Below are 27,914 nucleotides of genomic sequence, written 5' to 3'. Positions count from 1 at the left end.
TTATTTTTTAAATTTTTTGGCAGTCATATAAAAGAAGAGTTACACAAAATATATTTTAATATATAAGTGCCTATGTTAAACATGCTTCACACATTGACATTATATAATCTTACTTATCTGATAACAAAATGATCAGGAATCTGACAAACGTTGCAGGCACTTATTTATCTAATTTACATTCAGTATATCACAGCAAAATATTCAACTGAGTAAGTGTGTAGCACTATGTAGTTTGTTAAAAAATGGACCCCCATTATAACAACATACATGCAGTAAATTCTCATAGAAGTACGAATTCAGTCAGATTTAAGGCCTTTCCTTATAGTAAATATCCAGATTGACTAACAATAATGATAGCTCAATCTACCATTAATTAAAATTAGACCTATTAATTGCTCCATCCAGACACCTACAAGCAGTGACTGAATGGAACAACTGATACATCTAATTTTAATAAGATTGATGATAACCCAGTATAATTTAAAAATTTTGAAAGCAATAGAAAACTCAATATCTATTTTATTGTTTGATAAAATGGTCCTTCAACTTTAAATTTTTGACTGTGAAAATTCAGCTAGATTTTCCTCCAGATTATTTTTAAAAGTTTGGTTAGAATTCAGGTAAGGGTGTTAACTAGGAAGACATCATCCCTAACAAAACTTATTCTCCCTGCAGTCTGTTGAACCATATACATTTGGGGACAAATGTGGATACACGATTCATATTAGACAATATTTTATGGGGATAGACTGCCGCTTTCGATACACAATTTGCTGCCATTTCTAAAAGACCCAACTCCAAACAGTATTTTTTGTTGACAACACCATAACAAAATATGACTAATTCCTGCTAATAAGCACATCTCCACATGATAATCTCACACTCCATTGAGTTTCATAACAATCCTGCAAGTTGTTGGGGAGGAGTTGTAGACAACACATCAGATGAAGCTTTCTGAAAAACACTTAGGTCCAACAACTGACATTTTCACAATTTTTGCCTGAACATAAATTCCAGACAATATGCATATCTCCATGTCATAATCTAACACCCCATTCAGTTCATAACAATCCTGCAAGCCATTAAGGTTATCACTATAATTAAAACCTGGTTTATGCTGATAGCTAAAGTCATCAACTGCCTTTTGGTTAAAACAAGGACGTTTATAGGGCAAAATTTCTGTAAAAAAAGGGGGTTTTGTAGGACAATTTTATAATTATATACAAGAACATGTGAAATCATGCTTTGAGTGAAAAAATTACATTTTTTAATTTTTTTACTCATATTTTGTAATTCACAGGACTATTGTATGGATAAGGTTAATAAAGGGTATTAAAAGGCATTGTTCAAAAGATTGTTTTAAGGAAATACAGGGTCACTTGAAACCTGAAACATATGTCTTCTCTTGATTTTTATATATTTTAAGTTTACATTTACTCATAATTTTTGTTTATTATATCAGATAATGTTGAATTATCCCCAAACAGTAAAGCACCAAAAAAAAATCATTAATTTTTGGCTTAAAAATATTGACAAACAAGGCAAGACCCATACATGTCTGGACCTGTGTCACCGTCATATAATAATCGGCACAAAAGTATCCTCAATATGTACATAAACTCTAAGCAAGTGGATCAGTTATGTACTAACGAGAGCATATACTGTTTTAGTTCAAGATGCTGAAAATGTAGAAAAATATCATAATAAAAGATAAAGATCTTTAAAATGTATAAAAACATAGGTTTAGATCAATGGAAATATAACTGACAATAGAGGACTACACAAAAAATACATTAGGCTTTTAACTTGCCTAAAATCTGGAACAATTTATTAAAAAAATCAAAATACAAAAATCATTGTATAATTTTCAATGCTGATTCATTTGCTTTGTGAGACCAAGTTTTGATTGATAAAGCTTTATACATTATATCGATTATACAATATTCATACAAAGGTTGTATCAACCAGCTGAAGAGCTGTATTGTACAGAATTTAATATACTAAAGTTTGAATGAAATGAATTACAATGGAGAGAGGCAGTATTATACAATAACCATCCTTGTTGGAGTCTCAGAGTTCATCTTCCAGAGACAATTAATGTTACTGGATGGCTCGCCTAACGGTGAACTCAATTTCAGGGACAGAATCCATTGGTTCACACTCACGAGGGAAGAAATATTATGTGTAATCAAATGGGTTTGCCATACTGCAAAGAATTCAAGTAGTTTGATTTATATCTAACTCACACAGTCTTTTTATTGAAAAAAAAAGAGGGTTGATGATAATTCCTTTAGTTTACTATAGCTTCAGTGAAATAAAATGCTGGTTAGAGAATATCCATACGATTGGTTTACATTACAAAACTACCTTCAATCAGATTACGCAAATAGACAAATGTTGAGTTGCATTATTTCATCTTATCAGAATAAGTATATTTATCAAAAGTATTCTACAAAGACCTGAGTAATGCAAATTATCTTCATCATCTAACTGAAAAAAAATAAGACAATAAATTGCATATAAATAAATAAATATAATTGCACTTATTTAACAACAGGCCATCAATTATATCAAAATAAATATTGAAAGATTTTAGGCATGTATAGTGAAGACTAACTTGAAAAGTTATATGATAATGTCATCTAATGCCGTCTATCAAAAACCCAATCCATCTTTTTGATTTCATAATCAAATGGTGCCAGATGTATCTAGGAATTTTTTTTTTAAATTGCCACTTTGCTTGCCTAATTTTCTTTCAATTAAAACCATACTGATATAGGGCATTCCCAAACATAAAACAGCAATAAATTATTAGCACCATTTCATTTTCATTTAAGCTGAAGCCAGTATTTCAGACTGAGAACTATGTGTCAGTGTACCATTCCTTACTTCTTTGAACTGCACGTTCCCATTGACTAAATATGTATTTATATTCAGGCCAAGTGTTTTCATTAGGTTTAAATACTCTTTCAGACTGTCTAATGTCATATAACTCATCTTTACTTTTCCATACACCTAAAAAAGAGCAACATATTGATATTAAGTTACATACAGTATGTCATACATTTACATCTAATTTTTAATTCAATCAGTTTACTAGTTTTTATCAACATTTACTATGAAGAGGGCATTATCAAAAGTTGAATATTTTATTTGTGAAATATGAATTTATGATCACAACTCCAGAAAAAATACCAAAAAAAATTATTATTACACTTTGTAGAGAGCAGCTTGACATGACTGCAGAGTATGAACCCTGAACAGTTGCGAGAAGTATGGAAACAATATTTAAACTTAAATGTTTGACACTGCATATGATTCTGACTAGAATGAAAATGGTCAGAGACCTTCAAAATTTGCATTTAGACATGAACCATATCCCCAATATCCAAAATTTGTTTTACCAGTTTTTGGCTCTCTTATTTAGTTTTAGCTAACCATATTGCCATCTTTTTACCAGTTTTTGGCCCTCTTATTTAGTTTTAGCTAACCATATTGCCATGTTTTTACCAGTTTTTGGCTCTATTATTTAGTTTTAGGTTACCATATTGCCATATTTTTGTGTTAAAAGGACAACTAAACTGAGACGAAGAACATTTGTGAGATGTTATAACATTAATGACTCAAAATTATGTCAGAATTTATTGGGTTTTTTTTTTGCAACTTCCAATAATTTCTAACAAAACTTGGAGGTGTGTAGTTGGTTTTCAGTTTTTGCAAACCCATGTGGCCAATATCTTGGCAAAGAAAAATGTAATGAAATCAGGTGTTTATCGGCAATTTGGCCAAAATTACATTTTCACTCCATTTTGCATTATGGTTTCCATGTTATGCATTGGGAACAACAAAAAAGGTCTTGTTGGCAAAGCAAGCATACAATTCTTATATATTAAGCAATATCCATGTTGATTTGACCAAGTTATTTTCAGGGCCAAACTTGATATTAACTGAAGATACAGTGTGTAAACAAGAAATCACTATGTCAATTTATCTGCCAAAATAGCTTAAAAGCACTACCTCATTATATTTACCTTTTTTTGATTACCCAGTAGTCTTAATCCAGTTCCAAAGAGTCAAAATTTTAATTTTTAATATCTACAATCAGGGACTTTATATACATTCCCTGCTAAAACTTTTTTCCATAATATAGAACATTGTGGTACAATTTTGATAGAAATCCATACTATTTTACCCAACTTATCAAGAAAAATTAGAAAGAATCAAGCTCACAAATAGAAAACCCCCCACTTCAAATGGACTGTTCATGTAAAAATCAGGCAGACCCTATGATATGCTTGGCATATGGTAAATTTTATCCCACTGAATTTTTGTTCCAATGTAATTTTATTTCATATGTATGTTAAAAAGATTTTTTTTAATGTGACAATGGATGACTCAGAAATGATTTTAAAGTTCCCTAACAAAGCAGCAAAATTTTGCAATAAAATAAAGAGTTATCTCCCCTTTCAAAAAATTTCAATGCTTTTTATGTAATTTTTCCTCTTTAACCCTTGCAGTTAAGCAAAAACCAACATTCAACTTTGAGAAAGGATGCATTTATGATATAAAATGGATTAAAATTTTTTGAAAACTAAATTTGTCATGTGCATCCCACTGCCTGGGTTTTTTCCTCTTAAATGTTAAACACTTGTTGGATTATCTCCTTTTGGCTTTATCCAACAGTAATTATATTCCTTCATGCACACCTACATATGATGGCCAACCTTCCTGTACAATTTAATCAAAATCCCTTGAATGGATTAGGATAAGTTGCACTTACAAGGTTTTACCATGAAAAAAACCTTAGTTAGATTATCTCCCTTTGGAGTCCTCTGACAGTTATTACATTCCTTCATGCACATCTACACACAATATCCATCCATACTATGAAGTTTCATCAAAATCCTTAGAGTGGTTTAGGAGGAATTGCAATTACAAAAAATGTGGACAGACAGACAGGTGGACAGATGTGGTGATTCTTATATACCCTTCCAAACTAGTTTGATAGGAACAGAAAAAGTGTGTTAATAGTTCCTTATTTGCTCTTAATCCCTTAATTGTTAAGGATATAAACCCCGAAAAGCTATCTTAACCTAATTTGTGACAGTGTTGTATGAAACTTAGCTAAACAATATCAAGATCCATTCACTTTTACTCCAATTATTGTGCATAACCAGAAAAACAAGATGTTGCATGCTATATTGTGCTAAGAATACCCCACTCAACCATTTAAAAGCTGGGAAAGGACGACACAGTACAATTTGTCATGAGGAAGCAATAAACCAAATTTCTAAGCATTCCCTCCTGTAGAAGCTGTGAAATTGGTTACAAAATTTCCATTATGATTATTATCCATTATTACTACTAAGTCATTCGGTAAACAGGAAGGGGAGACGCAGTACAAGTCATCATGGGAAAGCAATATACAAAATATCTAAGCATTCCCTTCAGCAGAAGACGAAAAAAGTGTAATGGACAGACTGACGGAGAGATGATTGCAATATAGCCCCACTTTAATAAGTGGGGGTATAATAATAATAATATAAGATTATTGCATAAATTCTGGGGAACATTATCCTGAGTAGAATTACATATTTCACAAGTGCAATATATATTCTACATGGGATAGTATTCCCCAGTAATTCATGCAATAACCCTTTTATTGTATGGCAATATAATTAAGTGTTGTTTAAAATGAACTTTTGTTACAGATAATGTAAAAATTTTAACTATATTTGCACAGTGCATTATGGAAATTTATTGCACGCTGACGATGCGTTGCATTCTATGGGGAAATTATATTGCTATACAATAACAGTATTTTGTTCTTTTTAAGCCCCTAATAGGTCACAACCCAAATAATCCAAGCAAGACTTTTGTAGTACTATTTTCAAGATATCCATCCCCCTTCCCCCCCCCCCCCCAAAAAAAAAAAAAAAAAAAAAAATTAAAAGAAGATTAATTAAAGCTTCATAATGCATACAGAGATATATCTGTCAGTACCCTACATGTATACCTTTTGCTAATCCTGCTAAGAATGCTGTACCAAGGCTAGTCATATTAGCTCTTTGTTTGGCCCTGTCTATATGTTGGTGTGTTAGATCAGACATGAGCTGCATCAAAAAGTCATTGTTACAAACACCACCATCAGCTCTGTCAATTATAGAAACAAAAAAGCATGACATATGTCTAAAATTGAAATAAGACACACTTAACTTCAGCCTAATTTGTGTTTTCTCCATCTAACTTTTCATATTATAAACCCCTAAATTCATAACAAATTTTCTATAAACCATAAAAAATATTCCTGGATAATACTTTCATACAATTTCATTTTTTTTCACTATGAATAAAGTTTATTTCTCTCTAGCCATTTTTAGTAGAGTTCGTGGTGTTCATTTTTCTAAGTACTATTTAATTCCTTTGCATTGGGAAACTTGTACATTGTTTATTGTCCTATTTGGTGTTCCTAGCATTGTTTTGTCCACAGATTTCATCTCTTTTGGTATGCTACTTGTTATTGTTAAAATAGTAGTTTTGTACATTATCCAAAATTTCTAACAGATGGACTGACTTTATGTAAGGAATGCTGACAATAATTTTAGTTCCCTTACCTGATGTAAGACAAAGGTATTTTGGTTTCTGTAAGGATGGTTTCATAAAGGATTTTAAATCTAAAAGCTAGAGACTCCAGAACAGCTCTTACTATGTGGGCTTTGGTTGTAGATGGTTTCATACCTATCAATAATGTTGATGCCTTGTCATCATTGATAGGTGCCTGGAATATATCAATAGAATCATTTTTACAATGAACAGTAGACTAAGTCTTCTATATTAATACAGGCTCATCTCCTGTCATGGTAATCAATTACAATAACAAATAGGATAGTACTCAGCAGCCCTCTTCACAAAAAATCGTAAGAGTAAAATTAGTCGTAAGTTGTGACGTCACAATACTTAACTCTATTATGACATCATAACTTACGACTAATTTTACACTTAAGATTTTTTGTGAAAAGGACTAAAGGTCCATACTATATTCTAATAAAGAGCACATGTAATACATTTTGTATTACTTGGTGTATCATGACAATGTGCACATGTAATATTACTTGGAACATTTTTTAATTAATGAAGAATTGTAATGAATGTTAAATTCTATAATAAATCATTGAAATCCCTTTGATTGGTTAAGGAGGAGTTGAGCTTACAAGAAATGTGGAAAGACAGACACTCTGGGTAAACCATACAAGTGAAGGGTCTACTATATCATCTGTCTGCAATACTGGCAAGAACAAAACAGACTTACCTGAAGTCCACTAAAAGCTGATACAAAATAAACACCTTCACTACCTACAATTAAAAATACATTGTGAAAAAAGAAAACTGTTTTACATTAATGATTATTTAAAACTAAAAATACTGTGAGCAAGCTCAAAAAGAGAATATGCCCTGCTTGAAATGGACTTTAAATGTTAAATTAAAAATGTTTAAGTTCAATCTACATATGATGCATATTAAATTTCATTAAAATTCCTTTCCTTTTTTGTCTACCCAAGAAGTAACATTTTATGAGCAACTCAGTGGGTGTTTTTAGAAAAGCAGAGAATGTTTCCCCTACCAGTGCACCTTGTCCATGCACCCAGTTTTAAGTAGATATTAGGTTGTGCAGTTACTTCTGTTTGTAAGTGTTATTTCAATGATTTTATGATTTTTATTGCGTGTGTGTCTTGTCATTATCCTCAGAATTAAATTCTGTTGATAATCATTCAAATTCTGGTTCCCTTGATCACTATTTAATCATAACTAAGAACTCTGTGAAGTTTGAAGCAATTTAAATAGGGTATTCTCAAGATATGGTGCAACATGTAAAAAAAACCCACCCTTTTCAGTGTTAAGATTAAATGACTCCAAAAGAAAAATTGCATGACAAGCATGGCAAGAACATCCAAACTTTGAAAATTCATTCACAAGTAAACAGACCTTCAAAAAATTATAACAACCTTGCACAGTGTGTCATGTACAATCTTGACCCACCCTCTTTTTTAAAGGTTTAAACACTGAAACTGCAATCAAATTCCTAAAAAAAAACTAGAGGATCCAGACAGCCTGAATTGCCCCTTGATTTGATAAGCTACATTCAATTTCCTGTAAAAGCAGCCACATTTTACTCCCAACAACCATATTTTGCAAGATACCCTAAGAAACAATCATACCATCTTTCAATGAATTCTGTACAGTAGTTTCTGAGAGATTTTTTTGAAAGTAAATAACATCAAAAACAGCCAAAAAAAAATGTTCAAAAGGGCAATAACTCCAACATGGGTAAACAGATTTTCACCAAAGTTCGACTATAGACAGATCTCATCATGCTGAACACTTTTACTCGGTTAGAATTTGATTAAACCTAATGATTTCGGAAATATATGTGAAAAACTACTGTCTGACCCCAGTGTTCAATTTTTAGTAACAAGGCCATTTTTTCAACGGATCAGAAGTCGAAGCATACACTTTGTGCATGATACCCTGAGGAACGATCATGCTAAGTTGCATCCAAATCCATTTAGTAGTTTCAGAGGAGAAGATGTCTGAAAAGTTGTTAACAACGATGACAACAGACGATGATGACGGATGCCAAGTGATGGCAATAGCTCACCTAACCTGTGGCTAAAGAAAGAATACAAACCATTATACCACCTTAACAACCAATTTGTGTAAAGTTTGAAATATATTGCAGAAGGAGTTCTAAAGTTACAAGATGGACGAACAGACATTTGTATACCATAATATGTCCAATCTTTGTTTTATTATTATAAGAAACTTTTACTTACTAGAAACAGAATTTGCCAGTTTATCAGTCTCTGTTACATCTTCATACATACCTGGAATAAACCAGAAAACAATTACAAACAGTTGTAAGTTTATTATCTATTTTAAAAAATCTTTAAATCCTGTGTATATATTTGGTCTAATGACCTATGCAAGCAAATGTACACATCCTTACAAGCTTCCCAATGATGAACCTTTATTTTCTTTTTAGACTTAAGAGGTTCTGATTGTTTAGTGTTACACCCATATTCAATACATTTTAGCTATACATACTGAGAGATTTACACCACTCCATAACGGTCCCTGTATCACTAATCAAGCCTTCAGCTACATAGACCAGCTCACTCCCAATCTTCCAACCAATCAGTGGGTATAAACCTGAAAGTATCTGACCTACTATACTTCATAACTTGAATACTGTTTAAGTGTTCTAGAGAAAAAAAACAAAATATGCCATTTTTACTGAAGCATACATTCTCCAGGGGTTTTGACATGGAAAAATATGTCAATTTAAGCAATTTTTTGGTGGGGTAGGGTACATTTTTTTCATTTTACCCCAAAAACCTTACGCATCACCGTCACTTTTTTGGTACCATTGCAAAGCTGAGACATTGGGCTACATAATGATACCTGAATTCGTTTAATTCATTAAATTCTTGGCCCAGTCGGGTACAAATACAGGCTAATATTGAAAAAGAATCCAAGAATATTCTTTGGGAACAAATCAATTCAGTAATGGAGGTTTAAAGGTACCTTAAAATCACTGTGAAGTTTATGAGTGGGAGTGAACGGTGGACCATCCAAGCCCATGAACTATAGGGTCATGGAGGGAAGACCTGCAAGAGCAGAATCTAGATTTCAATATAGTGGATTTATAATGCAGTCCCTAGATTTTGACATGGCAAGCTGGAATCATGAGCTCAGTTCCTAGATTTAACCCATGGAGTACCTACTCGTACAATGAGGTCGGAGTTACATTCCTCCATAATCAATTAAGTCAGAAGTTATTTTGCCAGCAAACCTCTGGCATTACAGGAGTATGTAGTACCAATATTTTGACATAATAAAAAATAGGACATTAATGGAATATTAAGTAATATCCTGCCACATTATAGTGAAAAAAGGGGGATTGCAAAATACCGGTAATCAAATTGGCTTTACTCAAAAACTACAAATTTGATGTTCCTGAAAAATGAACAAAATCTGTATTATATGGTACTTAACAACTGCACAAATTTTCAAAGAATTTTCACAGCTCTGTTCTCAAGTTATTATCTGGAAACTGTCATGGGGTGGACAGGAGGAAGGACTGAACAAACACACAACTTTTTTTTTTAATATAACATAATACCTTGTCACTTCATGTGGTGGGATATAACAAAAACTGCAGTGCTGTACCTTTATTCAAACATGAGACTTTACAAGTACAATAATAAGATTGTGACATGGTGAGCAAGAACTGGAGGTGCAGTACTACCTAGATTTTGACATAATGAACAAAAAGTGAGTACTGGCAGAGAGCAGGAACTGTGAATACTGTGCCCAGACTTTGTCATGGTGAGGAGACATTTCTAGTGTAATAAAGATTTGGTAATGGTGAGCTAAATCTGAGTTCAGAATAGATATGACATATGGAACAGAAATTGTCAGTGCAATACAGATTTGAACAAGGTGACCTAGATCTACAATGGCTGGAATGGGGACAGAGATTATGACATGGTAATCTGGTACTTAAAGTGCAGTACAAATTTGCACATAGTGACCTGGGATTGCATGTGCAGTATTCAGATCTGAGACCAACCTGCTATAGAGGCATGAGGTTTATCTCCAGTATTTAACATAACAAAGGTGCCTGTTCCCATAGTACATTTTAAATCTCCAACTTCATAACAACACTGAGCAAACATGGCACTGGAAGAATCAGCAACCTATCAAAAATCAAAGGTGTTTCCCCAATAAATTAAGGGCGGAGATTTTAGGGAGATTTAAGGAGGTAGACCTAGGGTAAGGGATACAACTCATGAAGTCATTGATATGTTTGTATCATATTCAATTTTACCAAAGGCTATCAAGCTTTCATTTGACATAAAATTAAATTAATTTAAGTTACTTTGATGCTTACATGACATTGATGTAAAATGCTGAATACAAACGTTCTGATGATTTGTATAGGTTGTGTCCCTTACCCTAGGTCTACCTCCTTAAGAATTTCAATATCAATGGTTGGTGTCACAATGATTAACATCAAGAATAAAGAGCTTGCATGTACTCCTTCCCAGATAACAGTGTATGAGCGGTATACTTGAATATAAATAAAATAAATTTGTAGGGCCCATACCATAATTAAAAATTTGACTTAACAGAAATAAAGAGCCCTGTCATCAGTTTGTAATACATCTGTCCCCTTTAAGCTATCTACTTAGGGAATGTTTCTAATTTTTAACAGGTTAAAGGAAATAACATGGCAAAGGGCAGCTTACACTTATAAAACACAAAAGTCGTTTATAAAAAATTATAAAATGGCCCAAACCATGTCATCTTTTATAACTTTTGTTCATTATCAAAATGTTATTTTGTTTGGTATTATTTGAATGGCTGAGGGCAGACCTTTCAACATTAATGATGTCACAATACCAAAAGCAAGTTACATGTATACAAAATTACTACGTTTACTCAAAAAGAACCAACCAATCAGAAATCTTATTACAAATCAAATTAAATTATATACCAGTAAATTTATATGACTGACAAATGGTGATTTAGAGCAGTGTTAAATTAGACTGTCCTCTCAAACATTATGCCCTTCAAAAAGCATTAATCCACATAAATGATAAGGAAGGTATGCATCTGACATAATTGACCAATAATGAAATCATCCTATTTTTATGACTTTTTTTTATGAGTCAAATAACTCAAGTCTTAGTTAAAGTTAAAAAAATTGAAAAATCCCCATTTTGCAATGCATTAAGTCCTATAATTCAAATATATATAAAATAAAATCAAAAGGGAGCATATGGGACTCAAGTAGGAAAGGCTACTGTTGCGGTAGCACGATAGCCTATGCAGCTTCAGTTGGGAAGCTCCCCCAAAGAAGCATCAATAAAAAAAAACAAGTTTTAATAAAATTGCTAGAAGTGTTTTCAAGTTATAATACAAAATGGGAAAATCACCCTTTATGACGTATACTGATCCATAACTTGAAAACATGGCATCTGAGATGAGAAAGTGTTGCATAGGAGCTTTCATCAGTAGAAATAAATAATTAAGTTTCATCAAAATTTGTGGAAGTGTTTTTGACTTATTGTGGTATGTGTGCTGACAGAGACAACAGCATACCATAACATGTCCTGTCTAGAAAGACAACCATATAAAAATGGTTATAACTAATACAAAATACAAAATATGCAAATTTAAGATAATTGTGAAACCAACCATTGATTTGAGCCTAACTATGTATAAACAAACCTGACACTGAGGCATGAGGGGTACTGCCAGTATTTATATCTATAAATGTTCCTGTTCCCATCGTTACTTTGATGTCTCCTGGTTCAAAACAACATTCACCAAACATTGCTGATGTTTGATCTGAAACCTTTAAATTCTATATATATGCAATCTAGTTTGTTGTAAAAAAAATAAGTAATTCAGTACTGCTTACTGAAATTTTTAATTTGTTCATTTTACTCTGAACATTTACTTTGAAACTTGTCATTTTAATTATAGATTAATTTTGGTTTTATCAAGACATTTTTGTTATTTGCAAACCATTATGATTGAGTCATGATCATAAATTAAAACCATGCTTTACTTTATCATTATTTAAGCAAAATTGTCTTGTTATTACTGTCATGCCAATTGTACCTTTACTCTGACTGTTTGAAATTCTTATCTGTTGAAATAAGGTAAAATTGATCCCAAGGAAAAAATCGTGGAACATTATGTGTGTTTGTCAAATTTTTTTTTTACCCCTGCCATGCCTACTTTTTTTTCTTTTGGAAAATCTTTGCCTTTTTCGGTCCATAGTACCAATTCATATAAATTCAGACACTGTTAATGGTAAAGGTGTGATTCATGATGTAGAAAAAGCAGCAGAACAAACATTTTTTTTTCCGTCTATAAATGCTATATTTTTACACCAGTAAGTTGTTTTTGTATTAAGATCAGTAGTTTTGAGAAAATCAAACACTCATCTCCCCATATCACCTTATTTTCATAAGCATTACAGTGTTTTTTTTGTTTTTTGTTTTTTTGTTTTTTATGGTTTTTTTTAAGTTGAGCAATCCAAAAACTTTAAAAAAAAAAAACAGGTAGACAGAGACTTGGTAATGGGAAATAAAATATGAAACCATTTAGTTCCCTAGAAACACAGAAATCTGTTTAAAAATACAGAAAACTTGTGTGGTAAACAATATTCTTTTTATTTTTTTTGGCGGGTTGAAACATTTTATTGGGAAACATCCTTTTTTTTTTAATTCTTTCTATACATAAAAGAACATACCACAGAAGTAATTGGAATTGAATCACCAAATATACAAGGATCTGTATGTCCAAACAGACCACTGAAAGTATTTCAAGAAAAAATAAATACATGTAAAAGCTAAATAGATAAAATATTAATGACACAATACAACAAATGTAACTTCTTAACATGATAAAAAATAAATATAATTAAATCTGTACATGGAAAAAGGGTGAAGCACTAACAATCCTTATCAGTTAAAAAAAACATATGTAGCTATAATTAGTAAACCTAGTATGCTATCTATAGAACAAGTATCCACATTTGTGGGGAGAAATGTTTCCTACAGCATGTTAAATAAAGAATTAATGGGGGAAGCAGTGTGTGTGCATCTTACTCACAGTATGATATTTAACATTAATTTTACCCAATGACATTCTTAACCAAAACATCTGGGTTAAAACTAATTCTGAGTTGAGTTAATGTGTTGGTGAATCTGATTGACTGATTGCGGAGCGCCCTAGCCCCCGGCTAGGGTTCTGGGCACTACTTAGTCACCTTTTACGACAAGCTTAGCGCTGTTGCAGCCCTATTCTTTTGACACCCGGACCTGCACGGGGTGTTGGAGAATCTGTATTGTTGTGAAAGTACATATGGAGTTACAAGTATTGTTGTTGCCTTCATGACTTCATGTTCATCAATTTTTTTACTTTTGCAGTTTTACTTTTGATCATCAAGGGAAACCCATCAAAGTAAGAAAACTCACCATAAATAGGTGAACGGGTGGAGATAATCATGATTACTTTGTTGGTTTGCCACAAAGTAAATTTTCAAGCGGGAGTAGAGTATTAAATAAAAAGACAAAATTTTGCCACAATAACAAAATATTGTGACTGTTTAGGAGCAATAAAAGAGTCATATAGTGAAATGCATTTGATTTCAAAGTTGTAAGCCTATTTTTATAAAAATGTCAACACTATAAAAATAATTTAATTCCAGAATTAATTCAAAAGTATTTAATCTATCATCTCATGGACAAATTCTCCTATTTGACAGTGAAACATAAACATATTTTGATTTTTAATACTCAAATTAAAAAATAAGGAATAACAGTAATATTTAAGTGTCTATTTGAAAAAAAAAAATGTCTCTGGTGCACACTTGCAAAGTCACATCACAATGCAAAGCAGGTTATACTTAAGTGTGCACAGCAGTAATTGAGGTTATTTAACAAAGATAGATAAAAATACTAGTCATTTTTAACTATCTTTGTAATTGAAATTGTCAAGCTAACCTTGAGTCCATGATCTGGGGGAACATAGACATTGGAATGTTCAGTAAATTACACACTATCATACTCCATTCTACCTGAAAAATTCTTAATAATAAAAAATTCATATATACAGTAATACCAAATAATCATATAAATGTGAATTAAAATACAAATATTAGTTCCTTTAAAGCAATATCTAGTTTTAAAAAACACAATTATTCATATTCTTAAATGATGCTGAAACTGTATAATACTTGAAATTTCATATCATACCAAATGGGAGTAACTTTTTTTTAACCTTAGCAAAATCATAACATTGCCCTTTCAAACATTTGACAGTAATGCAGTTCTAGACATGTATTTAATCTTCTAATTTCTGCTGCTTGCTTGTGAAATAGGTCAAATCAAATATTTCATCTAAAATTTGGTCAAACCACTTACTTGGAATGGGTCAAATAAACCAGTGCCACTGGCACAAGAGTAGTCTGTAGCATGAACTCTACCTCCCGACAGTTTCCATAACAACCATGTTTCTATACAACCAAACAAAACTTTATTTTCTACAACCCTGGTTTTTAACTGAAAAAAAAAAACAGAGATGAAAGCAAACAAATTTCATTTAAAGACAAAATACCCTATAGCAGGTAAGGTTTGGCTTATTATAGCAGTCTGTGAAATATTAACTATTGGCTTAAGTACTTAAGTACACCAAATTTAAAATTGGCAAAATTAGAGCTGGATATCAAATTCAAATGTTCAAAAGAGTAATCAAGGGAACCATGATTCTAGCAGAAATCAAAAGAATGTAATCCAGAGACAAAGACCAGACATGAAAAATAGAGACACACAATAAAGAACATAAAATTACCAAAATAATACATACTAAGTTAAAAAAGAAAATGAGCCACTATAAACTAGGAGCACGGACCAGCTGCACCAGTAGAGCAAGTATCCTCTCCAAAAAAAGGATTGCCAAGTTTTTTGCAACAAATACAAATCAAATAAAATATAATTTAATTTTTTTTGTCTGCCCATCCCGTAAACTGGATACACTTGCAGTATCCATCACATCCACAGATTTTTAACAGACAAGGTAATCATGAGGATTTTTACAAATTTCAGAGTTGAAGGTCACGAAAATTTTTAAGTTCAAATGACATAACAGTAACTCCCACAAAAATTAGGGGATCAAAATTTCCTGGTAAAATTCACAACTAAGTATGATGTTCTTGCTACATACCAAGTTTCATAAAATTTGGTTCAGTAGTTTCAGAGTGGTTGCGCTGACAAGGTAATTTATAAGGATTTTTGGCACACTTCTAAGTTCAAAGGGGCATAACTCCTACAAAAATTGGGGGATCATAATTTCTTGGTAATATGCACAACTACATATGATGTTCTTGCTACATACCAAGTTTCATAAAATTCAGTTCAGTAGTTTCAGATGAGTTGTGCTGACAACGTAATTTATGAGGATTTTTGGAAAACTTCCATTAAGTTCAAAGGGGCATAACTCCCACAAAAATGGGGTAACATAATTTCCTGGTAATATGCAAACCTACATATAATGTTCTTGCTACATACAAAGTTTCATAAAATTCAGTTCAGTAGTTTCAGAGGAGTTGCGCCAACAAGATAATTTATGAGGATTTTTGGCATATTTCTAAGTTCAAAGGGGCATAACTCCTACAAAAATTAGCCTATCAAAATTTCCTGGTAATATGCACAACTACATATGATATTCTTGCTACAAACCAAGTTTCATAAAATTTGGTTTGGTAGTTTCAGCAGAGTTGTGTTGACAAACTTCGTGATGGACACACGGACAGATGGACAAGCCAAAAACAATATGTCTCCCCACCAAAGTGGGGGAAGACATAATTTAATCACAATTCAAATTGACATTGAAAATCATTATTCTGTGACAATAAAAGTAAATAATCAGACACCACATCCTTTGCTCCAATTCAAAGCAAGTGATTATAAATACACATGCTTTTTAACCACCAGGCAGTGATTAATTTTCTGCAAGAGGTTTCCAGCTATTTTACATTTTCCAAGTTTTCCACAAAACAATTGCCCTTAAGCCTATTTTTTATCTGAACTATTGTCAACTCTCCATGGTAAGCTTGCATGTTAAAATACGAATTTTGCAATCTTGAGGGGAGAATTAATTTGAACCACTTATCACTGAAGGTGAATCTATACCAATTCATCCTGACAATTACTTTTCAGGTAAGATAGATACACGAAATTATCACTTACCATTTCATTATGTTCTAAGCACCAAAGTAATCTCATGGTAACCTGAAATCAGAACCAGAGTAACAAACATGTAGTAACCTGAAATTAAAACCAAAGTAATCTCCTAGTAGCCTGAAATTCAAAACCAAAACCTGAATTCAAACAAAAACAAAGTATATCACTAAATTTTAAAACAAACACTGTCAAGTCCATGTTGAGTCCTCTATATACATGTACATATAGTTGTAGTGTTAATGCAATAGTAAACTGCAGAGGTTATTGTGTGCATATATTTACTATTTTTTTATTATGGACTATTTACACAATTGTTGTGATATCAAGAGAAATTCCACTAACAGCTTCCTAAGGATAAAATTTATATAATGGTTATTTCACTGTTGTTTTTTTTTAAATATATTTGGTCTGTTTCTTTTTGTTTTGTTTCTGCTCTTATTCTATTTTTTATTTTTTTAAAATAAAATCCCAATTACCATGAAATAATCCACAAGAACAATGAATAAATTACACATGTACTAATAAATACAGCTGTTGTATTGTTATTTCCAATTAGACAATTAATAGTTACCTGAGGAGACATGAATTTTAGTACACTAGCTGCTAGATATCTCTTCTGTCTAGTAAAGGTATGTAGGAATGACGATCCACCATTTAACATCTGCCAAAAAAAAAAACCCAAAACAAAAACATAATGAAGGAATGACGATCCACCATTTAACAATATACATTGTCTTTCAAAACAAAACAAAAATAATTATATTTCAACATTTAAAGTACAGCTCCATAATAAATTTAAATGAAGGTGGAAAGTGATGGTTAACATATTGTAATTTAATTTGCTTATTTAAATGTTCATATAAAAGGATACAACATCGATCTGATAGTTAAACTGTATAAACATTTACTATCTAGAGGTTTTTTCTCCCTTTGCAACATTTTCTCTATTGAGCAGAAAGGTATAATTCTGGATAGGTGGTATTTAGTATTGAGCAGAAAGGTATAACTCTGGATAGGTGGCATTTAGTATTGACCAGAAAGGTATAACTCTGGATAGGTGGCACTTAATATTGAGCAGAAAGGTATAACTCAGGATAGGTGGCATTTAGTATTGAGCAGAAAGGTGTAATTCTGGATAGGTGGCATTAAGTATAACAAGTCAAACAAGGCAAAAATCCACAATGTTTAATGTGAGTTCCTCTACAAAAACAAAAATTTGCTAATATTGATCTGATACAATAACAAAAATTGTCTACTACACATAGTGTATTATTATTAAAAAAAATATCTGAAGAGGAAGTGAAAAAATATAAAAAAAATAATAAATATTCATGAAAAGATATAACAGTAATAAAAACAAAAACTCAACAATCAATTCTTTATATAGAATAGTACTTAATAAATTAAAGAGGTAATAAAAGATTTTAAAGAATAACATTTACACCATATGTAACATCATCTTAACTTCAAAGAACTTGGTGAAAGTAATTATTATTACATGTACTTCAGGTTGTAAAAAAAAATTCAATCATAATTCAAAATGACCATACCTTCATTTTATAAGAATTATTCCATGACTTGACAGTTTCTCGTGCCCTAAGGTCCTGCCAAGTTATAAAGTTGTGAAAGTATTGCCCTGTTTCCCTGAACAAAAATTATTCAACATCTCATGTGCATGAATATATATGTCAAACAAAGTTAATTACATATTTATAAATGATATTTAAAAGTTCCATACTGAATTCGCAAAATATCAACACAAGTTATTTAATTTCAACACCATAACAAACAAACCTGGTGAATTTGTTATGATGCTGCAATTAAAAAAAGCAAGTTGATATTTCCTATATTCAACTTTCAATAGCACTAAAACCTTTTTCTATATGATTCTTTTGGAATTAGCTTTATAAATGGCATCTATCATTTCAGACATTCAACTGATTGTCCTTTACTGTTACCAATGGTGTCAAGAGAACAAAATGATAAACCTCACAAATGTCCCTTCCAACCAATCAATATTTTATTCCACTAGTTTATATCACATCAACCATGCTGTGATATTAATATGAGTTGTTTATAGAAATAATTTGAACATATATGGTCATATATGCCCCTCAAATTATATATGGTCATTTATGTCCCTCAAATTAGCTAAAATTGGAAAAATAGGTAAAAAATGCTGAAAAACACAAAATTTTGCACTATTTTGGCTCTCTTAACTTTGCAAACATGTTTATTCAGTCTCAAGCTTCATATATTTTGCATATTGTCATCAAGTACATCTTATATGCAAATATCTAGGGTGAACACATTCGAGGCCACTTCCTTTCCACAAAAAAAGCCATCTTAAATATTACAGAAATGTTAAATTTTTTTATGGTTATGTAAACTTTGTGTTTTTACATACTGTTTTTTCTTGATTTACATCCAAAGCTTTGTCAAAAATAGCTTGTAGTTAGTATTTTCAACCATTCCACTATACTACTACTACTACTCAAAAATAGGGTTTAATCAAATTAAAAATTGCACATTATGAGACCAAAGAAGACCTTATCCTTTTCAAGCATTGACCACCAAGTTAACACTAGATTTACTGATCATAGTGATGGTATTTATCTTTAAATACAGACTAATGACTATTGAAGTCAAGGCAGAAATATCTCAGTTGGCCTTATAGAGCAAGATGTCAAGACTTTCAAAATTAGTGCTTAACATGACAGTCAATTTGTTGTAGCATTGTCATCTGTGTTACAGTATCAGAACACTAGCCTGAGACAGAAAATATCAGGCAGTAAGAACAATGGAAAAACAATAAAGTTGTCCGTAAATTAATGAATAATCCAAAAGTAATAAAATGAAACTGTTCAGCAAGTTTATGAATAGCTCATATTGCATCATAATGAAAAAATTAAATTACAATCTTTTCAACAAATCTTGAATTGAAAGAAATAAAAGTAAAGGTTTTCATAGAATGAATTGCACAGAATTTGAGAGGATACTTTTTACTGCCATTTTAAACAATTAAGCCATGAAGAATTACATATGTAAATATCGTACTGCATCTTATACACTAAGCCTTAGTCAGAATAAAACGTTCAAAAACCAAAAATTTTGTGTGTCCTCTTTTGTCCCTAATTCCTAATCAGTTAGGGTCACTACCCCAAAAGTCAATCCAAATCTTTTATGGAATGAATTCTTGTGGCACAATTTCATTGAGAGTCATACCCTTTTACTCAAGTTATTGTCAAAGAACTCTATGGACCATGAAAAAAAAACAACATTTCTATAATTTTACACCCAAAAAATTTTGTTTGGTAGCTTTTTGCTAGAATGAGTGTCAAATTATTGGTTTTGTAAAATTATGCTAGCTTTCCCAGGGGTTATTGTCTAAAGGTTATTTTCACAACATTCAACAAGAATTTATACATTACACAAAGCTATAACTACTAATAAAAAATAAAAAATACACTAAAACATTGCATAGGTAATTGCTACTTCAAGTTTTGAAAGTCAACATTTTTTTTTTATTTGAAAAGGTTTTCTTAAAATACTTTTGCGACTTTTTTGAGGAATGTAAAATAAGTGTTCATTACTTACCTGTCCCATGTTATAAAGGTATTTCGTTGTGTTGTAATGCCCATACAAGTTACATGGTTTGTTTTAATTCCTGCAGCTGTAATAAACAAAGCAACAGTTGACTCATTAAAAATGTCAACAGTATAATTTTCATTAAACCAATATAAAATGGTCTATAATAATTTTAATTGTTGCAGGAAAAAAATCATAAGTAACCAAAGCTTTCTTTTAGCTCATACATATATTTGATTCTTAATGAATATATGAGAAAGGTGCCTTGAAAAGTGACATTCCAATAAGATATTACATCAGATTCCATCATTAACTTTCATAAGCAATAATTTGATTCAAGAAATGTGAGTAAAGTCTAAGTATGGAGGATGGGAATCTGTTTCTCCCAAAAATCTTCAATATTCATAATAAATGTAGCAGACACATCTGATATGATCCTAGTGATGTTTGTAATTACATATTGTACATGTAAAAATGGTATCAATGGCATTAGATGTGCTTTACATAATGACTGCTGTACCATCATGAATTAACAAGCTGCTGATCAATGTAGACATTTCAGATGCTACATGTAATTTAGATACTATGGTGGCTAATTAACTGCAATGTATTTTTTTCACTTTTAAATTATTGAAGTACATTGTATGACTCTAATTTTTAATATCCAAAAAAAATTGTAAAAAAAAATTAACATTGAAAATAACAGAATCATATTCACAAAGCTTTATTGTGTAAATGTTTTTGTAGGTAATTTTTTGTGATTTGTAAGCAGACATCTTTTTTGGGGGGGGTTGCAATTTTTCTTCTACAGGCAAACAATACAACAGAAAAAAAGTTTTAAAAGGCAGCAGTATTAATAAGATGCTAACCTTTCATGGACTCAACAATACATGAGACAACCTGTTGATACAAAGTATCAGGATCCATCTCAGACCAACCTGGTTTAGGATGAAGTAATTCTATCTACAAAAATCATTACAAAACTATTGTAAGTAATTGATATCTATGCATTTTATAAGAATTTAGATGAAAACATTTTGAAAAGTCTCATACCTAAAAAAATAGGATTATTTTCACCAAGCTGACTTAGATCAAATACCATCACAAAAATTCTGACATATCACACAAGTTGCGGCAAGTATTTTGAATTGACATTGGAATTAATAAAAAAAATGAAGTGACCTTAAGCTTCCCTCTATGAATGAATATATGAACATTTTCAAAAAGTTTTATTTTAATTGGTTTTAGCGTTTTTGAGTTATTGTGCAAAAACTGGAACCCACCTATGTTATGAATAAGTTTTCAAGAAAATCAAAGGAAACTTCCCATTATGGACACATACACTTTCCCAAAGTTTCATTTTAATTAGTGAAAGCATTTTTGAGTTATTGTGTGAAAACTAGTAAAATCAAGAAATTTTAAGAACTCAAAAAAGACAAATTGAAATTAAAAAAAAAAAATTAAATAGATTGTCCAACAATGGACATATTCATATGTACACATTCTCAAAGTTTAATTGGTGCAAGCTTTTTTGAGTTGTTGTGTAAAAAAATACACACAGGATGGACGGCAATGAGGGTAAAACAATATGCCAATTTTTGCTGGATATAGAAACAAAGTCACTAAGAATAGAAGAAATCAGGATTAAAAAAGAGTCTGCCATAATACCTATACCAATGATTGAGGTCTCACTAACCACTTCAAACGTTTCTATTACTTTACATGTTAAACAAGTAATTTTCAAAGTTTCACTGTGAATTCCCAGTATAAATGAAATCTTAAAGTTGCATACCATTGTGAAGCTTGGAAAATAAGGCTTTCAAAATCATTATGCTAATGGTACAGTGATGGTAAATATTCTTCACAAAATTTACTTGAATAAAAAATACTGAAAATCCACATTTTTACTTTTTCTGCTAACTGAAAGCATGGAGGCAAATTATTCACACACATAAACAATATTCATGCACTTTTCTACTATATTACAAATATGATTTTAAAGTATGCATTCTCAGCTTTATTTTAACTACTTTTGATCAGAATACACAAAAATAATGCACTTACAATGCATATTTCTAGGTTCAGTGAGTGTTTGGTACTACTTAAGTAGAGGGGGGGGGGCATTTGACCCTGAAGTGATTAGTGAGACCTGATAACAATAAGATCATGGGCAGCATTTGATAATTGAAAGTGAAACCAATCCAACAGGGAATAAAAAGTCTACTTTGGTACAGAATTAAATCAATCTCAATTAAAGCATAAATAGTGATTTTAAGTGACTTTATATGACTATAACACTTCCTGAAATATTACACTTACCCTTTTGCTACTTGAACCCTTTATACTGCCATTTTTATCATACACATGGCTCCTTAAACTTGTAGTTCCTACATCGAGGGAAATAATATAGGGATTTTCTTGTTGTTTAGCTTCTGTTGAAGGAGTGTTGCTTGATTTTATATTTCCACTTTTATCAATCTGTTCAGTCCGAGGCAACCTGTTTTTAGAAACATTGATAAACTCTGGACTCGTCTCTAAGAAGTCTTCTTTATTTTCTTTATTTTGATTATCCATACTGTCCATCAAAGCTTGTTTACCTTCTCTTTCCTTCCCTACATCAACTTTAGGTTCTCTTGGTAATATTCTCTGTAATTATAGAGATCATTTCATTTCAAAAGTAAAATTTACAATTTTTACAATGTACTGAAAATAGAATAGAGTGTACCTTTGTGTACATGTGTCTGTTTGCTATAACATATGTCACTGTAAAATTCATCAAAACATTGGAATCTTAGAAAAAAAATAATTATTGCAAGTACAACATACTACATATAGTATCAACTATTCAAATTTGGACCACGTTTTTGTCCTCTACCTCTATCTATGTTATAACATGTACATTGTACCAAGATATAATACATGTATATGAACATAGACATCAACAACATGTACCTTAATTTATATTCAGAAGGGTTTTGTGGTAAACAACAAACACAATTAACATGAATGATTTATCATTGAAAGGATAAAATTATCACCCACATTTTTTAAACAAAGTTAATCAATAATACACCACCAACAGTATTATTTACCAATTAAACTAAACTACATCCTTGTTTTAATAATTTCCTTATAAATGTATAATGAAAAAAATTACAGCAACTTACGAGAAATACAGGATGAACTTTCCTTCTAAGTTTCTCAGAAAGATTTCTTTGTGACATTTTCAAAATATACAAGTATACTTCTCTATAATTTAGTGCACTTTTTAAAAAATCCTATCCCATTTTAAATTACATCTTGTTTCATCAACTTTGCATCTTCAAAGAAAACTTTGCATTTTCAAAGAATACTTTGCAGTTTGCACAGTACAATCCCTTTAACAAATTTGTTTCACATTACTATTTCCCTCAAGCAAAAAATGTACATCCAATCAACTCAAATAAGAACTTCATCAGTAACATATTCTGTAATAAACCCAGCAGTTTATATAAAACTTTCTTGTTTCAATGATATATTGTGTATCTAGCCTATGTGTTGATAGGAATGTGACCTTCAGAAAAAGTGTTTCCTGTTCAACATATTTTCATTAAGTATGTGTATCAGTGAAACTTTATGTTGCATATGCACTTATTATACAACCACACAATGGAAAACACTACATCAGATTTCCTCAAATGTAACAAGAATTTTATAACCATGTCTTTTTATGTTATCATAGACATCTTTTCAAGATTTAAAAAAACAAAAACAAAATTAAAATGACCCAATTCCTTACCCCAGTATAGGTAAAGCTGTATTCCTGAACTAGATACTGAGCAACATATCAGAAAAAATCCCAGTATTGTTATCAATATTTTTCTTTTCTGGTTTGAGAATTTCTATGTAGCTACACACATGCTAACATGACAATATGTTCAACAAGGTTGTTGGATAGTAGGTGTGCAGAAGGGATCAAGTGAAATTAAAATAATGTGCTATCTAACTATATATTGATGTGACAAAAAGAAATATTTAAATGCTATTACCAATTAATATTCTAAACAACAAGAATATTTAAGCTTAAATGCTGAGAATCATATCACTAATATTATCAAGTAAATGAACACATTTGTACATATTGGTAATCTCTTAGACAATACCAGGGGTTATTAAATATTCTCATTAATATTGTCATGTGAATAGGTGTACCAGTAGTAGAAAGTTCTTAAGGTATGAAATAAACAATTGAGACTTATCTTGTTTTATCATTTATAAGTAATCAACAATCACGAAAGAAAAAGTTGAATGTAGTATTAAACAAAAAGTTTGCATGGTGCAGTTTGATAAAACTGCAGTTGTTGAACCCTGAACAGTTGTGACTAGTACAGACACAAACATTCATAAACTGAAAGTCAATCTATACTACTGATCCATTTTCACACACATTTACATATTTCGTTCCATTTCACCTCTTTCCCCAATTTTAAAAAAGTTAACATGCATTTACATTCTAAAGCCATATTAACAGGGTATTTATCCTACATAACAATATACTTAAATAAAACCAATATCAGCTTAAGAAAATAATTTTCTTAACACATAATTTTCAAAAACCAAACACTTTTATCAATTTGAATTTTCCCGACAAATTTACTTGGTTAAAATCACTGCTCTTCACCTCCTGTTTATAAATGGTATAATATTAATGATAGGATGGCTAATTTGACTTATAAATCTTTTTTTTTATCCTTCGAGACACATTCCTACAACTTGTACAAGAAATAAATTCCCTAAATGTAAACTTATTATTAAATGTCTTTCAAAGCCAAAAAGGAGTCCCTCAAATCCTAAATTGATATGAAAACTAAATCTTAATTTTATTTGCATAAATAATAGGAGAGTTCTTTGTGGTGTCATCACTTACCTGTAATTTGGTTTTGGTTGACAAAAAAGCCATTGAGTGGCATGGGGCATCAACTTTAAATCATCATAAATTTTTCGTTTACTAAGATAATTGAAAAAAAAATTCTTTTGGTTCCCTAAACTGCCAATAAAACTCTTTTTATCCATAGAATTTTTAAAGAAATATTCAGTAATTAGACTATATGAGCATAAAATTTTAAAGACAATTTTATATGAAAATAGAGGTTTACATATAAATATCGTTTCAAATTTATTCTTCAAGTAAAACAGTTATAAATTCACATACAAAATATGAATTCTTTTATGTAAATGAAACATTTTACAGAACCAAAATTGGATGTAAAATAACAAAGCTATAAAGTTTTGAAAATTGGGATTCTAATCATGAAATTGTTAATTGTTTATTTAGTTGTTTATTTGCCAACCAATTTGACACTTAATGATGTGCAAATTACTAAATATGACATCACTAATGAGATTGGCAAACTCTCCTGTAGAATATTATTGAGCTGATAAATTGAAAGAAACCTGTTTACTTGTTATAAAAAAGGCAGTGAATGATATAAAAGGAATTACATTTGGACTATATTTTTGTGTAGTGTTCAGAAATAGAAGGGAAGTTCCAGTGACAGACTGGTGACATAAGGTATTTTGATCCTGAAGGACCAAAAACCCAAAAATGTCATCTTTATATGGTTCTTAGTGCTATTTTTATGGTCTTCATGCACGAAGACCGGTCTTTGCAGTGTTTAGACACACCGAAACTGTCATGGTTATAAAATCAGTTGAGCTCAACAGCTGCAATTTTTTATAATTCACAACCGAATTCCTTGTTTGCATACACTTTCAGGGAACATCGCCCTTGTGCATCGACTTTTCTAGATACTCGCTAACCCATGACATTATGCACGACTTGCCTCTAAAGATTTTATACGTACAGAAAAGTTAGGTTTGTTTCAATTTTAAAATGATTATTCAAATGAAATATGTATATACTTGATAATACTTCAGCCTTTGATTCATGATTTTTTAACGTAAAAATTTACTACATCCACCATTTTGACCATGTCACATGATTCTAACGATTGTCTGATGCATACATATTCGTCCTATTCTTTTGTCGTCACCTTTCGCCTCTGCTATTTTGGTAAGGATTTTTATAGTTGACTACTACATTATAAAATTATGTTATAAATATTTTTTTCTCACATTTTTTCTTGTCTATAGTAACATGTTTGCAGATGAAGATAAACTTCACAACCTTTGCTATCTTAAATTTTTTATTCTTTATATGATAATAGTAAGTCATTCTTATTTGATTCAATTTGTTTGTGGTTGTTGTTTTATTTTTGTTTTTTAATTGTACTTTGAGTGTATGCGATAAATACATTAATACAAGGATGAATTCATATCGGACCACCCTCTGGCATCGCCTTTCGACCCATATCAGCTATCAACCCATGCACAAACAAAAAATAACCCCAGCGCTGAATCCCAAAGGGATTACTACTAAGGATGGGGGTATCAGCATATATGGGGAGAAATGATTTAGCCCATGCATGTTTAATGTATAATTTTGTACCGTGAATTATTATCCAATTTTGTAAATTATGTATATCTTCCCGTCAGGATACGGCAATGACCATTTATTAGCCCGGGGTGGCTGGGATTTTTTTGGGGGGAAAACAAAATGATTCTTTACTTATTTAAAAAAGGCATATTTTCAAAACAATACATTGATTTTGGTTGCTGCTGAAATATAAATAAAAAAATTGCGCTTGCTCCTAAAAAATATTATTCCCAACAAACAAAAACAAAAACAAACAAAAAACAAAAACAAAACAAAAACAAAACAAAACAAAACTTAATATCCTCAACAGTTCAAACTACAACACTCGACATATACTTATGACCATTTCTCTCACTTGACAGTTAGGTGGTGTAAATATTCATACAACTATGTTTTTATACTGATTTTGTAAAAGAACAGGAAAAGTCAATATATCAAATAAGCTAGCTCCTTATATTGTTATTTTTTTGTAAATTATTTTCTAGCATTATTTCTAGCAGTTAAAATGAAGGAGGTAAAGGGACCCCCCCCCCTTTTGAGCCAATCGATACTAAAAGCTTTTACATATATTTTCAGGTATTTTTTTTTTCTGTTTGCTAAATTAATCTTTGTATACCCATTAAAAATTAATTTTATTCTTGACACTCCAATTTTTGCTCTATAATTGCATTAGCTTCATTTTTTAAACAATGCCAGCTTTCTACTTTATTCACATCACTGAGCGTAAGATCAAAAGCAATTTTATAATTTCATAATTTATTGTCAAAACATTTAAATAATTCACAGGTTTAATATCAGAGTTGTACTTCGGTAACGACATTATCAGACGGAATCGTTTTTGTGCTAGAGCTTCATATAATCATAGTATTAAGATATTGCTGAACAAATAAATAGAGAAAACAAAACAAATACCAAAGACTGACTCAATTGAAGCTAAAATTAATTGGGAATTTGACGAATCTTATCAAGTAAATTAAGAAGAAAACATCTGATCTTTACCAGAGATTTACTTCTTTTTAAAATGAAATAAA

At 31.0% G+C, this 27,914-nt stretch overlaps 1 protein-coding gene across 4 annotated transcripts; it reads right to left on the bottom strand.

Moving 5' to 3' along the window:
* Positions 1 to 39: 39 nt before the first annotated feature.
* Positions 40 to 26,393, bottom strand: LOC148624570 (glycerol kinase 5-like). 4 transcript variants are annotated; one of them, XM_088567254.1, is made up of 17 exons: positions 26,310 to 26,393; positions 22,728 to 23,054; positions 21,278 to 21,371; positions 20,418 to 20,493; positions 18,371 to 18,464; positions 17,392 to 17,481; positions 16,827 to 16,868; positions 15,003 to 15,140; positions 14,583 to 14,656; positions 13,328 to 13,388; positions 12,295 to 12,421; positions 9,103 to 9,207; positions 8,832 to 8,882; positions 7,310 to 7,353; positions 6,615 to 6,778; positions 6,017 to 6,153; positions 40 to 3,015 (listed from the first exon to the last, which is right to left on the bottom strand). In XM_088567254.1, exons 1-17 carry the CDS (start codon positions 26,334 to 26,336, stop codon positions 2,864 to 2,866), a joined length of 1,803 nt encoding a protein of 600 aa, XP_088423380.1. In that variant the 5' UTR covers positions 26,337 to 26,393; the 3' UTR covers positions 40 to 2,863. The 4 variants fall into 4 exon arrangements, with proteins under 4 accessions (XP_088423380.1, XP_088423381.1, XP_088423379.1 ...); XM_088567255.1 differs by lacking the exon at positions 26,310 to 26,393 and adding an exon at positions 26,252 to 26,272; XM_088567253.1 differs by lacking the exons at positions 12,295 to 12,421; positions 26,310 to 26,393 and adding exons at positions 10,631 to 10,757; positions 23,576 to 23,976.
* Positions 26,394 to 27,914: the final 1,521 nt, after the last annotated feature.

This window comes from Perna viridis, chromosome 2 (genome assembly GCF_037379345.1).
Source record: "Perna viridis isolate PV_CMFRI_1.1 ecotype Kerala chromosome 2, ASM3737934v1, whole genome shotgun sequence".
NCBI lineage: Eukaryota > Metazoa > Mollusca > Bivalvia > Mytilida > Mytilidae > Perna > Perna viridis.
This window is presented reverse-complemented; position numbering and strand designations above follow the sequence as displayed.